Source organism: Nannobrachium achirus (assembly GCF_963921795.1).
Source record: "Nannobrachium achirus genome assembly, chromosome: 14".
NCBI lineage: Eukaryota > Metazoa > Chordata > Actinopteri > Myctophiformes > Myctophidae > Nannobrachium > Nannobrachium achirus.
Genome location: NC_137821.1, coordinates 13828660 through 13845078, shown reverse-complemented (window position 1 = coordinate 13845078; position 16419 = coordinate 13828660). Strand labels below are relative to the sequence as shown.

General features: G+C 42.7%; 1 protein-coding gene across 1 annotated transcript in view; it reads left to right on the top strand.

The window, feature by feature from the left end:
* Window positions 1-3131: 3131 nt before the first annotated feature.
* LOC308297821 (protein O-GlcNAcase) overlaps window positions 3132-16419 on the top strand; it is a gene marked incomplete at both ends in the record, with an annotated part of 61875 nt that continues 48587 nt past the window's right edge. The window contains 2 exons of the mRNA XM_080741388.1: window positions 3132-3171; window positions 12846-12897. Coding sequence (XP_080597514.1) covers window positions 3132-3171; window positions 12846-12897 — 92 coding nt within the window. The remainder of the gene's footprint in view (window positions 3172-12845; window positions 12898-16419) is intronic.

Genomic DNA, 16419 nt, shown 5'->3' with positions numbered 1-16419 from the left:
GAGTATTAAAACCTGACTTTTCTCCCCTGTCACTGTCCTTGTATTCATCCTAGGTACAACGTTGATGGCAGTATGGAGTACAAGATCGACCACTCAAGACGCCTGGAAGCCCTACGAGTCCCCATCACTGAGGAAGAAGAGCAACATCACAGTGTCCCCACTCTACACTTGCCGCCGCACCATTAAAGCGATGAACTTCAAACATCTGCAAGAAATGAAGCAGGTGTTGCCCAGTGATTTCCATGGCTTCTACAATGCCCTCCGCCATGAGCACGAGGAGTGATGGTTTCTCTGTTTTTCTCTCTCTCCGTCTGACATCACCACATAGAATCGCAAACTTGACTGAATGGACACCTTTACAAGATTTCATATTTAGATTGTAATTAGAGAAAAGACAAGATGAGTGTTAAAATGTGTTAATTTTCTTCTATAATTTTAGCGATTTTGATTACATTGCTTTCAGTGCTTGGGGACATGTGTACAATGGCTAAATATGTATTTTTAGATACAATAAGTCCATTCAAAAAGAGGCACCACAATCTTTCATGGGCAGATGTTACTTATGGGGGCTAGTAGTGTCACTGTAAATTGTAATAAAATAAATTGCCAGCTTATTGTGTCTAAAAGGACACATTTAGGCACTTGCACACATGCACTGAAATAAAGTATTTAAAATCGCTAAAACAATAGAACTAAATGAAAACATTTAACTCTCCCATCTTTGCTTTTCCCTAATTACAATCTAAAATTATGAAACCTTGTATGATATTCTTGCTCTGGGGTGGCATCGTTACCAAAGTTCCTAATTCCCACTGGGTTCATGTTCCTCCCTGCCTGGACAGGTGTTATGTTGACAAGTGTTCTGCTCAAAGTGTCCTTCTCCCTCGTACAGTCTTCACTACCTGGAATCCAGCACACAGTGGTTAATGTGTTTCATGTGTGCTCTGTTACTGTTTAAAAATAGTTTAGGGCAGTGCAATGTTTATTTATTTGCTTATTTGTATTCTTATTTATTTGCCCATTTCTAATATAATTACAGCAGAATGCACTTTTGAGATGTTGAAATTTGACACCACAGTAGGGACATCTATCTTCATTGTTGAGGTCAACTTAGCCAATGAGTCTAGCCTTAGTAGGTTGAAGAGCGTTGTAGAGCTGAACAGACACTTAACCTATGGTCCTTCCATTTTCAGTTCTAATGCCCTTTCCAGGCACTGTATTACTGTTACAACACCTACATTAGAAATACTGAAACCCTCCTCCAAACATCCTTTACATCTCTAAACAATCACATCGATAATTTTGTACAATTAATTCTGCAAGTTCTATTATAATTAGTTTTCATGTAGAAAGAAACTAACAAATAAGATTCAGCAATTGAACACATCATTGAAACGGGGACTCAGCAGGAAAATCTGTTTGATTAACTTGGTTGCCACACACTGTGGAGCCACTGTCTAATAAAATATAATTCTGTGCAGTTGTATTTGACTATTGTAGCATTTTGTCCTTCCAGCCTAAAGTTGATCTTGGTCATCACTGTCTGCTAACATCAATGTGAAATAACCATTGTACATGAACACTTATTTAGCTTGGTTATAACATCAGAGGGTCTGCTGGTAAGTAAATAAATTACATTAGGAATTGATTGCATTCTTTATTAGCAAAATGTTCATTAATCCAGGTTGTACAGTCAAAGTTGTACTGTAATCTGTTATGAAACACTGTTCATCATAGTAACTAGTTTGTTTTGGCCAAATGGTCTGTTTTTGTAATCATCCATTTCACATTTCATGGATGCTATGTACATTAAATGACAGAATAATAAAATACATTAGGCTATTGTGTACATTGTATCATCAATCATAAGAAAAAAATAAGAAACAATAAATATTGTATTTACAGTAAAAAGGTCAGGGCCGGAGGTAAGGTTAATTGTCTAGTTTTGATTTGCAGCATCTGTAAGTGACCTTTATCAGTGCTTTTATCGTGTGTATTAATAATATATGCATTTCTATTTTATTTAATGTATAAAAATGATTGATTAGTCAATTTAGTAAATAGTTTAAAAACAAATATCGTGTGGATATAGGTTTTATATAGGGCATATTATGTGAGGAGCATAAACAACAGAAAGCAGAGATTACTCACTTTTACCAGACATGGCAACCGCTGCCAACAATGGAGAATTATGATTGGCTAGTGGAAAGGCCGCACCCCCATTGGCTCTCTGCCGATCACGTGATTATTGGCCGTTTCCTCATTCCATCATGCATTCGTGTGCGTGATACAGATTCGTGTGCGTGAGATGATGAAAGCATTCGTGATGAAGTAACCAACAAAACAACTCGTAAATCAGTAAGAAGATATTCGTATTTTGTCTTGTTTTTTTGTTTTGGCATTATAATCACTGCAGCTTCCCCAAAAACATTCATACTTTTTTTTTTTTTACGGATATTTTTTTCCAATTAATTTGTTTACGTATAGTTTTTTTGGTAAAAATGTTTACGAGTAAAAAAAAGGCAAAGTACGAATACGAATTTGTTTTGGCCTAAAAATAACCCCATACTATTGCCCAGTCCTCCTAGAATGATTCTATACAGAGTTATTACTGATACATTGTCTGAGTCAGACAGTCTGACCATATTTGTCCTGTGGATATGAAAAGCTGATGTACTACCTGCTGCAACGCCCAACAATTCCACCAAGTGGCGCACATGTACTTCTCAGTACGCTCTCTCACATTCATCCACTCACACAACAACAACACTGAAAGTCTGAAACAACACACACAGAGAATAGGCTACACTTATTTCACTCGTAACGTGTTTCCTTCACACTTTAATCTGATCAATCTGGGATAGTTTATTTGACTCGCGTTGCTCTGATACCACCACGCCACCGGCTTTTCCTGGCGGCGAGCGACTGCGCCTGTGCGAGCCTCGAAACGCACGCACGCACGCACACACACACACACACACACACACCAAACGAGCCGCGGAAGAGAGAAAGCGAGAGCAGAGACAGAGAGAGAGAGAGAGGCGGCATGAAGCATCACATCTCCCCCAGGATCTGAGCCTACAGAGCGGATAGCAGCGCCGCGTCGCCTCGCTCTCTGGACCAGAGCGACGATGGAGGAGAGAGAGCGCTTCCTTTGTGGGGTGGTGGAAGGTAGGACCGATCAATCGGGGGGTTGCAAAGACCCTTATTTAGCCTACAGGTCTGTAACTCTGACAGTCACAGTGTACAAATGTGTATACTGTCACAGTTAAAATAAACACTCATCTAAATCGGGGTCCGTGGTCTAATGCATGTCAAATTGGGGGTACTTAAAAAAAGAAAAAAAAAAAAAAAAAAAAAAACAACGTTGAGAATCATTGATAAAATAACTAGCCCCCCCTCCGAGATTGATCATGTGACGTCTCTCTTCCCCCCTGGAGATGTTCCTGAATACATCAGCCGCTTGACCTATATATTGTTTTTAAAAAAAAACATCTTCTGACGTTTTCTCGACAATACCAGAACAGAGAATAAATAAGAGATATCTCGAGATTGACGCTTGAAGGGATCTTCTTAACAGGTTTTGTGATGATGGAAAAAAAGGGCTGTTGATGATGATGATGATCAGTCAAGCTTGAAGTGGAGAGCAAAGAAAGAGCAGAGAGGAGACGATGGAAAGGTTTCTCTGTCACAACCCGGGGAGACTGGGATTGTAGCCTAGGCATTGGTGGCATTCTGGCATAGTGAGGTTGGTATGGAGATGGAGGATGGATGGATGGTACATCATATGGTAGTAATGATGATGTGTTGCTGGCAGACATGCAGCTACAGTATATAGCTATTTGTCACTGTCCAGCAGAAACCTTGTATCTCCAAGTTTTTAAAATGTTAAAGCCCTGCTCGCACAAAACTAGTGAAAATATAGCCGATCTACAAAGTAGATAGGCTATTTTCACTATTTTTTTTAAAATGATAACAACATGATAACACAAAAAGGAAGGTTTTGGACATACAAGGTTCCCCCTCAAACATCAACGTATTGTTGGAGACAGGTGGTTGTGAATGTGATGACAGCAGTTGTAGACTAGACATGTCAATCAAATATTTGTTGGGCACAAACCTCATATCGTCATCGTCTGGCCAAAACCTCTTAACTTCATTTTTGAGGTTTTTGATTTTTTTTTGGCATAAATCAGGGCTATTGAACACCCTTTACATCTGAGTGTTGGTTAAAATAACATTTATAACATTTATTTTCCACACTTTCTGCCAAACCAGCTAACTCCACCCGATTGGCCATCTCTTTTTTTCATAAATATGTGCTATTGAACAGCATTTACTTCTGTGTGTTGTTTAAAATAATATTGAACCAATGAAAAGTAGTAAAAAGCCTTTCGGTCAAAACCATTTTATTTTTTAAAGTAAAACTGCTCAATTGTTTCTTTGGTTTATCGATATTTAACCAATGAAAAGTATTATCAAGACCTTATCATACTAAATACTAAATTGGATCCATTGCCAGCATGGGACGTGCTGGGCCCCTGATTCAGCCCGGGAAACAGAGTTGGAGAGGCCCTCATTCTATAGAGAGATCTCTCTCTATAGCGCTGCTGCTACTCAAAGATTTGCCATCTCAGATCATGACAAGTGACAAGCCAGTGGGCCAATTACATGAGTTATATTTTGTCGTTGTCGGGTGGAAACCTTGTATGTCCAAAACCGTTTGTTTTGCATTTATCATTTTAAAAATGATTTAAACTAGTGAAAACAGCCGATCTACAAGCACACAACGCCTCGCGCCGGCAGTGACGATTTACTTTGTTGGCCGCCCAGCCCCCAAAATGGAACTGACATTTTATTTTTATTTTTTTCCTAATGGCCGGCCTGGACCGGCCGGGAATGAACCGACCGTTCGGGAGTTGTCCCGCTTTTCCCAATGGCCAGCACGTCCCTGATTGCCAGTGCCACACACATCATTTTTTATCCATGACAGACAATATTCAACCCAACACCAAGTTATCCTTACATTCACACACGCGCACGCACGCGCGCGAGCACACACACACACACACACACACACACACACACACACACACACACACACACACACACACACACACACACACGTCTGAGTCCCAGGTAGTAGTGGTTTTGTTATTGTATGGGTAATTGCTGTGGCTTTTTGTTGGCTGGCATGCTTAATTGCTCCCAGCGTCTGTCTGGGTGGTGTTGCTCTGCAGGACACACACACACACACACACACACACACACACACACACACACACACACACACACACACACACACACACACACACACACAGCCGTCAACAACAAGTGTTAGTGTGTTTCTTATGCTTGCATGCGTGCAAGCGTTCAGGCACCATTGTGCCTTGGGAGTAAACAAGAAACAAGTCTTCCTTATAATGACCCATTTACACACATCCTTGGTGAGCCTTCCATATCCCCCCCCCCCCCTCCCACACACGCACGCACGCACGCACGCACACACACACGCACGCACGCACAAACACACACACACACACACACACACACACACACACACACACACGTTTTTTTTTTTTTTTTTACAGTTTTATAAAAATTTGATATGATCTTGAGGCAATTCAGGCAAACCCTATAACCTAAACATTTAACCATTTAAACCTGGGTGTATATGGCTATCCAGAGTCCCTCAAGACTCTATAGTGTTTTGTTTTTTTTATGTTTTCTGATATTGTGGAGAAAGCTTTTGCTGAAAATAGCCCATTGACAATGGCTGCGTTTACATGGGCAGGTTATGCAGGTATATTCCACTTGTATTTAGAATGACTGCTCATTCAGAATATATGCTCATGTAAACACCTCAGAATGAAATAGAATATCCATTCCATTCCGAATTAATTTTCATTTGGGTTTGGAGGGGTGGTACAGTATATACCTTTTGAATCAGAATAGACTTTTTGCGACCGAAGGTCGCAGTATACCATGAGAAATCGCAGCTTGTCTCCGTCTGTCTGTGTCAGTCCTTCTTTCAGGCAGTACACATTTTTACAGTCTATTGGTTCCCTTGTCACTGTGACATCACTGTGACATCGTGCTCTGATGTCACTGTGTTGTAGGGGAACCACTCTTAACAGAATGGGTTTGCTGCTCTATGGAGATCCCTGTCCCAGTGTCATCAATATTAAGGGCATATCTGGGAATGCTCATATATGGGCATTCCCAGATCACACTTGCAAATTAATTACGTCCTTGTCTGTTCTATGCCCATATATGGAGATCCCTGTCCCAATGTCATCAATATTAAGGTCATATCTGGGAATGACCATATTTGGTAATGCCCATATATGGGCATGTTCTGCCAATCTCAAACAGGCACTGTTGAGATTGGGTAACTGGTCCGATATACATCACTGGCCAGATAGCCGAGCATTGGCGCGACCTTGCATGTCGCCCTGAGGCGTATTACTAGTATATTCAGGTTCCATGTAAACAGTTGGGTATGAATCTCTGTTACGGAATGAGTTCTTTCTGAATGAATAAATCCATGTCCATGTAACCGTAGCCAATGTAAGCTTGTTGATCTGCTATTGTCTGCAAAAGCCTTCCCCACAATACGGATGCTGCTGGGGTTTAAGTGGTGAGTCACATAGTTACACGCTGGGGTCGTGCAACAAACACATAGCTGATACAAGCTAGTTGATGGGTGCTTGCATCCATGTGTGACTTCAACCCTCACTCCTAAACGTATCAGTTCTAAATGCCTAAATCTTAACCTGAACTCCTTAACCTACTGTATATACTAGCCTCTCAGTAGTCTAGAAGAAGTCTATTTCTCCCATAAATATTTATTAAATCATAAAAACAACTATTTCGCTTGTGTGGAGGACCAGGAAGATGGTCCTCACCGTGTCCATTTCTCGAATCTACTAATTCTTGCGAGGAACAGTTGGCTCTCACAAGAATAGTAGGCGAAGACAGAGGTTTTCAACCTTTTCAGGCCTTACATTTTGTATACCATGGTTCTTTCGCGAAAATAGCAGATCTACATGCTTGCGAGGCGTTGTGAGCATGTAGATCGGCTATTTTCAAAACAGGTTGAGAACCACTGTGCTAAGACACACTGAGGAGGATATGTGTGGGGCCGCTTGGTAACCCGGAAGGTTCCCAATTCGATCCCAGGCTCCCCCAGAGTTAGTGTCGAAGTGTCCTTGAGCAAGACTCTGAACCCCTAGTTGCTCCCGGTGAGCAGGGTTTCCTCCGGTGTATGAATGTGCACATGAATGGGTGAACGTATTCGTAAAGCCTTTGGATAAAGGCACTATATAAATGCACCATTTACACACATGTGCACGGACACTCACGCGCGCTGCGGACCTATTCAGAGAAGCACAAAGGATTTAGAGGGCTACTGAAGATGCTCCCGTTTCTATAAATAGCCCATGTGGACGAGGAAGAGTGTATTTGGAGAAAAGCACGGTTCTCTATCCGGCAGGGAGCAGACTCATGCACCATTAATAGCTGCTACTACATAGATGGTTGTAGTCACACTACTGTAAAGTACTGTACATGGTTTCTCACCGTATTGGGTCAACCAGGGGTATAAATAGACCCGTGCAGGTCTGTAATTCTGAGAGTGTGAAAGATGTACCCCCAAGGCCCCATTTGGGTTCCATTTTTCACACTCTCAGTAAATAGTTTGATTTTACAGTGTAGATTAACGGGTCTCAGAAATGAAATATTGTGTCACAAGGGCCTCTGTGGCTACATTTTCAAACATGAATACAAAAATAAATACATTGTGGAAATAGCAGATCTACAAGGTCACAGCGCGTCGCAATGCGACCTGCTTTGAGTTCAGCAGATTATTTATTTTGATTATTGGTGCCTGTCATTGATAATGATTAGTCATTGAGAATGTCTTATTTGTCATAATGTCCTGCCATGTGCAAGTATTGTTTAAAAAGTCTAAAAAAATAAATCTTCCAACGGCAAAAAAACAACAACAACAACAACAACACAATTAATCACAATTATTTGCACGGTCACCTAAAATGTCATCATTGACATGTAGGTTTGATAAATTTTGAGTGTTAGAATTCTGCCTGGTATCTCTGCTATGGCTGACTGACGTAGAGAAGCTTGTTGCTGCCATTTGTGTGCTAACAGTCAGGGACTGAGTTACTAGGGCCCAAGGTGGAGGGGCCTTAATTATTTTATACTTTAGCTATTGAAACGGTGCTGCGCTGCGAGCTTGTAGATCTGCTATTTTTTTTTTTTTTAAGTCGTGAAAATTTGTGTATTTATGTGTATTTAAGCGAACATTTGTAACTCAAATTTTGCTTCTGGGGGGGGGGGGGGGGGGGGGGGGTCCCTGGAACTAAATATTTGGAAATGGGACTCCGTGGCCAAATACATATCATTTTGGGGGGGGGGGGGCCTACTCGCTAGCGTAGTTACTTTTTAGCTCATACTTGTTTTCTTAGCAATCTACTTCAGTGGTTCTCAACCTGTGGGTCCGTAGATGATTTAGGGTGGGGTGGGGGGTCCCCAGATGACAGTAAATATTAGGACAATTGAATGCCTTTTTAATACCTCAAGACTGACCTCAAGTAATCAACAAAGTAAAAACTGGTCAAACATTAGCCAAATTGGCAAATATTATTTAAGATAGAGGCAAACAATTTGAAAATAGACGATCGGCAATTTTCACAATGTATGTACGGAACAGAGTAAAACCCAATTAATGTAATACCTCAACTCCTACAATTCCAATTTCCTGTCAGGGTGGGGATAGGGTCCCCAGTTCAAATACGATTATTTTGGGGGCCGGGGCCTGAAAAGGTTGAGAACCACTGCACTACTCCTCAACCACATAACCATGTTTACCCTGGTTCCCCTATTTCGGGCATGTCATTATAGGCAAAGACATTGTGCATCGCATCATTAAACTTCAATATGGATTGTGGGCTTGTAGAATGGCTATCTTTGCTTTCTGGGTTCAGTCCCAAGCACCGCCAACTCAGCGCACGAGTAGCACACGGCTTGTGTAACTAAGTTGTGCAGTACAGGGACGTGCAGAGAATATTAGAAAGGCAGGGGCTGAAACTTCTAAAAGGGCCTTTTGGAGAAAATATCGAAAATAGCTGACCTCCAAGCTCACAACGCGTCGTGCTGCGACGCGTTGTGAGCTTGGAGGTCTGCTATTTTCGGTGCTTGATACCACAATGAACTAAACATAATCAAGTCAATCCTGGACAAGGCAATTCTCTTGAATGCTGCCTTCAGGTATGGCATGGAAAGAGGGCATTTGCATTTCCTTAACCCATTTAGAATTATTGAATGCTTTAACCAGTGAAAAATAGCAGATATACAAGCTCACAGCGCAGCACCGAGTGCCGCGCTGCGAGCTTGTGGATCTGCTATTTTTGAAAAAGTCATGAAAATGTGTGCAAATCTTTGAATATTATGTATTTTCAAAAGCGAACAGTTGTAACTCAAATTTTGCTTCTGGGCGGTCCCTGGAACTAAATATTTTGAGATGGGGGTCCGTGGGCCAAATACATATCATTTTGGGGGTCCTTCACGTGAAAAAGTTTGAGAACCACTGACATAGTAGTCTCTCAAGAACAGACTAACTGAGCTCCAGTTAAGTGAAAAGGACCTTTTCTTTGACGATGACTGGCCAGATTGCTGACATAGGCTTTTCAAAAAACCTTAGAAGGATTCAAAAGATAGAATCGGGTCAAAATTCAAATTTTCACGATTTTTCAAAAATAGCAGATTTACAAGCTTGCAGCGGCAGCGCGGCACTCGGTGCCGCGCTGTGAGCTTGTATATCTGCTATTTTTCAATAGTTTAAAGCATAAAATAATGATACACAATAATGTGTACCCGTTCTGAATGGGTAGTAAGAACTGGGCAAGTGCTCAAACCCCCTTTGATGTCTGTGTGTGCACGTGCCTGGTGCAGTAAGTACCGGCAGCTGATGTGCTCCACCTCAGCAGTCCATGCATCTCCCAGGAGTCTAGTGCATTGGGGATCTAGAGACGCCCTCACTGCTTAGCTGATACTGACAATGAGCAAGTCTGACCCACTTACTCCTACTGTACTTACTTGATTAGCAAAAAGGATGTTTCAAGCATTGATGGAAGAAGTATGCTCACATGTTAACACAATGTAGATCCGCAATGTAGATCAAGTTCAAGTTTTATTAGAAAACATCATAGCATAGCATTGATGTTCTCCCCGTGTCTCCTAGGGTTGATACCCTCACATCAACTTTTATTTACAGACTTCAAGGTCCATTAAAAACAAACAACCACATAAAAACAAAATACATACACAAAGTGCAAAAAGAACACCCCTAGTACATAAACAACACAGCTATAACAAAAGGCACTCATACCAGTGTTTCCAAAACGGAGACTGATACCTGGTAGCACTGAGGCAAGGGTTAGTCAGCAGCATGATAATAGAGTTTTGAGACTCATCCAGACGGACCATAAATTTGTACATCAGGTTTCTCAGAAGTGCATGAAACGTATTGACACCCATATTACAGAACAGCTCACTTGCACTGCTCCACCTAGGTTTTCTCATTAATATTCGCATGCAGTCATTATAAGCAACCTGCAGTTTATACATGCTAGCCTTCCTGAACTTGACCCACAGGGGTGCAGTATACAGAGGTGTACAGTATGCCCTGAATAGGTTTGCCTTCACTTCATTTGATGTGAAGGCAAACAGCATCACAACTAATGTTGCCACATGCTTATTCCACCCTGGCTTTACTTTCTTTATCTTAGTAGAATAAATATAAAAAGGTCTACTGGCCTCACACATAGCCCCCACAATACAATCATAGAAAGTACATAGGTCTTTGCTGTGAGAATGTACATTACAATTCACATCAGAACATAGGACAGCGTCATATGGCAGATATACATCACTCAGAAGATCGTCAGTTCTCCCATAATAAGTCAGAATGTCATCCTTTGGGAGTTTGGACCAATCTAATTTTGACATGCAGGCACTATTCACCTCTTGGGACATCTCAGGAAGACTGTCCACATCAAGCACCATCATGACAGGAACATGGTCTGACATGGATGCCTCATAGACAACTTCCATTGATATCAGGCTAGCATGAGCATCAGCAGTGCTGATACAATGGTCAAGCCAAGATGTTGTGTGCCAGGCTTCACTAATATAAGTAAAGCTCTCTGATGGTAACAGCATCTGACTGGATAATATGAGGTTGTTTTCTTCACAAAAATGTAACATATGTTTAGCAAACAATGACTGTTTATCAGAGAGGTCTGCATTCATGTCACCAACCACATATACAGTTGTATTTTGATTATCAGAAAAAAGGCATTTATCAATGCTAATCTGTTCAAATATTCATCCTCATTCTGTTGGCATTCATAGGGTGTATAAACATTCAGTATTATAAACACTTTGTTTTTTACCCTACACTCTACAGCAATACACCAGTCAGTGTCAAGTCTGATGACATTTATCACAGAGTCCAGATTTTTATTCCACAGAATAGCCACGCCTCCAGGAATCCTACCCCTCACTATACCCAGAGTGAGGTCAGTTGTGGACTCACCAGCTCCATGAAAATTGTCATTAAAACAGTTCAACTGTCCCAAGTCCTGCTTGGATAAAAACGTTTCCTGTAGACATAAAATGTCACAATTTTGTAACAAATGTTCTACATGTGAGCGCCTGACAGCGTCTCCTGCACTGTTCCCGAGGCGCAGCCCCCGACAGTTATAGAATCCAACACGCATATTGAACTAGGAGGACAGTCCGGCCGTGGCCCCATTCTGTACATTACTTGTACCCACTGAGGAGACATTAGTCTTCACTGTACCACGCTCCACAATAGACCCGGGACCCCCAGCTCTGCGCGGTTCATAATACCGCCAAACAAACGCTCCCTCTGGCCAAAGCTCTGGAGCGTACATTTCCCCGACGTCTTTACATTCCGCCGACACTTTAAAAGATCCAAATCTGCTTTGCGCACTGACAATCTTTTCACAAGTGACTTCACGCATGAGTTTATCTTTAAGATACACAGAGAGTGTGACCGCCTCCAACTCCGGTGAGAATTTAGACGCAAACACAGTCACATGTTTAGTCTGCACAGTTTTAATGTTACTCACAGCACTGGTGCCAACTATGGGTAGAGCTCTCCTGCTCCGTCCCGTGGTGAATCCCGCGGTTCGCGGTCCCCTCTGAGTGGCGTTCCCCGACCCTTGCTGTGGCCGGCCCTTTTTCACCACCAAACTATATGGGGGAATCTCTGATCCATAATTGTAGTAAGGAGTATAAAGTACAACATTTTCCTCTGATATGTAGTGGGGTAGAAGTATTGAAAATTGTAAATACTGTAAGTAAAAATACCTAAACATTTTATACAGTACATGTACTTAGTTACCACATGGTTTCAAGCCAAGCAGCTTGCTTGGCACGTTTACTTTGCAAATTAAAAAATCCTTTTAACGGGAGACACCTTGATTTTATCTCTTGCATCAGTGACTATTTAGCTACTGGAGTGAATCCACTAATCTATGTATTTCTCTCTGGTACACCCAACCTTTGCATCATTTATACCAGGTTGTGTGCCTTGTCATGCACCACAATTAGCAGAGTTTCGAGATAATGATATTTTTAGTGAGCAACGCTGGTGTGAAAGCGTAAAATCACACTCTTCTCGCTATCTTGCTAACCTCTTTGTGTGTGTGTGTGTGTGTGTGTGTGTGTGTGTGTGTGTGTGTGTGTGTGCGCGTGTGCGTGTGTGCGTGTGCGTGTGTTGTGTGTACATCCTACAGGTTTCTATGGGAGGCCTTGGTCTATGAACCAACGGAAAGTTCTCTTCCAATGGTAAGTTAGCCATGCTTTAAAAAATATATACCGGTATACAAACCTTATACAAGTGTGTGTGTGTGTGTGTGTGTGTGTGTGTGTGTGTGTGTGTGTGTGTGTGTGTGTGTGTGTGTGTGTGTGTGTGTGCATGCACGGACTTGTGCATGCGTGCATTCTTGCGTGCGAGCATGCATGCTCGTGTGCATCTGTGTGTGTGTGTGCATGTGTATGTTGTCTACTACTAAACTTGACCAGAATGGTTGTGTTACTGTATTTTGCTGTCCTCCTCAACATGGTGGCTCTGGGCAGGAGCCAGTCGCACACCTCTACCTCAGTTACAGCCAAGCCTGAGTGAAACCTCTGACACGGAATGGCTCCTCTGCAGTTGGACTTATTTAGTTAGCCAAAGGCATTTTTGAACCAAAAAATAAGCAGATAGCAGATCTGTACGTACACAACGTGTCACAATGCAATGCATTTTGAGCTTGTACATCAGCTATTATCACTATTCATTGTACACTGACATAGAGTGGTTAAATTGTAGAAGTTTGTCTGTACATGGAAAATAATTATATTATAACTCCTATAGCCTACAGCTTAAGATGTATGCAGACACAATACCTCATTTTCCACAAAGCCAGCATGGATGAAACACCATTTTTAATACGGTATCATCACCTGGGAGATTGCGTTCAGAGAGGAATGCGGTTCTCATTTCTCTACTCACATCCCCCCGGCGGCCTTGCTTCGTATTCGTTAGGAAACCAATTACATTTGTTTGATTGATGATACAAGGATGATGATGTTATGAGTGGAACAGTACGTGTCCCTGTTGGGAACGGTGACACAGTTTTTGAAGCATTACCACCAATAGCGTTAGTATACTCTTTCTCCCCTGAGTGATGCAGAGAGACTGCCTTATGTGCCTTCTGCTGCTCGTGTGAGATTTTAGCTGACTTTTAACCACTTTAAACATTAGTTTATACTTTGGCTGATCAAAAATAGAACTCCACTAACATTTCAAAGACAAATCTAGTACTTTTTATTCCGTTACATTTCTAGGGAACACGTTGTACATTGTGAATGAACAACTCGAGCCATGTTCCAAATCGCTGTCCAAAACCGTTTGTTTTGTATTTATCATTTTAAAAATGTTTTAAACTAGTGAGAACAGCAGATCTACAAGCACACAACGCCTCGCACCGAGGCGTTGTGTGCTTGTAGATCGGCTATTTTCACTAGTTTCCTCGTATTCCTTGTGTTATTTTAGTTGTTTTCATTTGCTTTGTCTAACCTTTGACCTCTTCCATGTAGACGCAGACACTCCAGAGCCACGCACACTCCAGTGTGTGTGTGTGTGTGTGTGTGTGTGTGCGTGTGTGTGTGTGTGTGTGTGTGTGTGTGTGTGTGGGCTCCAGCTTTATCCACTGACCTGCGAACGCAGCAGAATTCAGTTATTTTAAGTCTGAGAGAGAGAGTGTAAAAATAGACCCTCTCACAGTCAAATGGACACTCACGATTTTGCTGTGCAGTTTCTCCTTTTATACCGAAGTGTGCAGAATATGAATGTTATATAAGTTTGGCTGAGGAGGCGTGTGTGTGTGTGCGTGGGATTGTGGTGTGTGTGTGTGTGTGTGTTTATTGCTTATTTGGGTCCCCATTAGCTACTTCATCAGCAGCAGCTAAGCAGTGGAATCGTTCACACGCGTGTTAACGATTCCCCCCAGCCCAATGAAGTTCCGCGTTACCATGGTAACCAATAGCCCCCGCGCAACCGCGGCCGGGAGTGAGCGAAAAGACTCACGGTGTAGACCCGACCGTAATGGTCTATTTGGACCCCTTTGGTGATCTTCGGACCCAATGTTGAGAAGCAGTGGTCTATTTAATGTTAAAAAACAGACTCTGCAGTGGTTAGCACTTCGCCTCACAGCTAGAAGGTCCTGGGTTCGATTCCCGCCGGGGGAAGCTGTGGGCGCTGGGGGCGTGTTCCTCCACCCGCGTCATCAGCACCCATACCCTAGGTGGGGTTGGCGATAGGGCCTCTCTGTGGTGAGTTTGCATGTTCTCCCCGTGTCTCCTTGGGCATAGGCCCTCACACAAAAACATGCAGTAGTCCTGGTTTCTATACTACCTCCCCCTAGCCAGCCGGGTGCTCCCCAATGTCCCCTGGCGCGGCAGGGGGAGAGCGGAAACCAGGACTACAGGTTAGGTAGTCACCGGGTGAAAAAATGGGTTGCAAAAAAACGTGGGATAAAAAACATTAAAAAAAAACTAAACTAAAAAAAAACAGACTCTTGTTTCTAGAACGATACAGTAGACTTTCCCATGAATCGCAAAATATGACATCCGGCGATGTTCATCCTGGCTGCAGAAGAATGCATATATCTCGGCTTCTTTTCCCATGGACAAAACTGCCTGTTTTCTATGGACCATAAGGTACACACAGATCATCTCGTTGTATTTATTTTCTTCCCCGCGAAAGAAAAGACGTTGGTCGGTCGTGAACGGGAACCCCCGCGCACATAATGGACCCATGCGGTGCACACAGAGCCCCGAAAATCAAGTGAATACAATAGGAAAAAGCCTTTGCTGTAATCTACATTATTTATGGCAAAACTATGGCAGTCAAAGTGTTAAGAAAACAGTTAAAGGTGCTTGGGTGGAGCAGTTCCTGCCCACCACCGCAGAGGTTGGGGGTTCTAATCCACTGTGGTACATCCGGTGTTAATGTGCATCTACACGAACACAATTAGCCCGTGTCTAGGGGAGGGAAGCCAGGTGGGGAGGGTGATAATTGTCTCTGCATGGAATTCTAAGGGCTGGGAGGCTCCTGTCAGCAGGGAGTGTTGGGCGGGAGGAGTAGGACTGAGGCTCTATGAGTCTACGTCCTCCCAGTGGGGGCTCCTCACTGGCAGGTGAGTCAGTAGGATACAAAAGCAGTGACGACACCCAGAAATGTTTTTTGTGGAGGGAATACTTGGCATAATGACATTGGGCTAAAAAGCAATAAGCTCGAAATAATAATAATTGTGATAAATAATCATTATCTCAAAATAATAGGTTTGGCCATAACTGCGCAGCCCTTGGGTGTGCAGTCCCAATGTGGTCTGTGTGTGTGTGTGTGTGTGTGTGTGTGTGTGTGTGTGTGTGTGTGTGTGTGTGTGTGTGTGTGTGTGTGTGTGTGTGTGTGTGTGTGTGTGTGCGTGTGTACAGTTACAGTATGTGCGTGCGTGCATGTGTGTATTCGTTGGTGTGTTTAGAAGACGTAGGTTGCAGGCAGCCTTTGTGGGGGCGACACACACACACACACACACACACACACACACACACACACACACACACACACACACACACACACACACACACACACACACACACACACACACACACACACCATCTGTGCAGGAAATGACAATGAGGAGTAGAACACAGTCCACCCACAAACGACAAGAAAAGACCAAGAGCTGGTCCAACCAAAGCAGAGCATGACTATGATGTAGAGAACAAAACAGATTGATAGAGAGAGTCAGTAGTGGACAG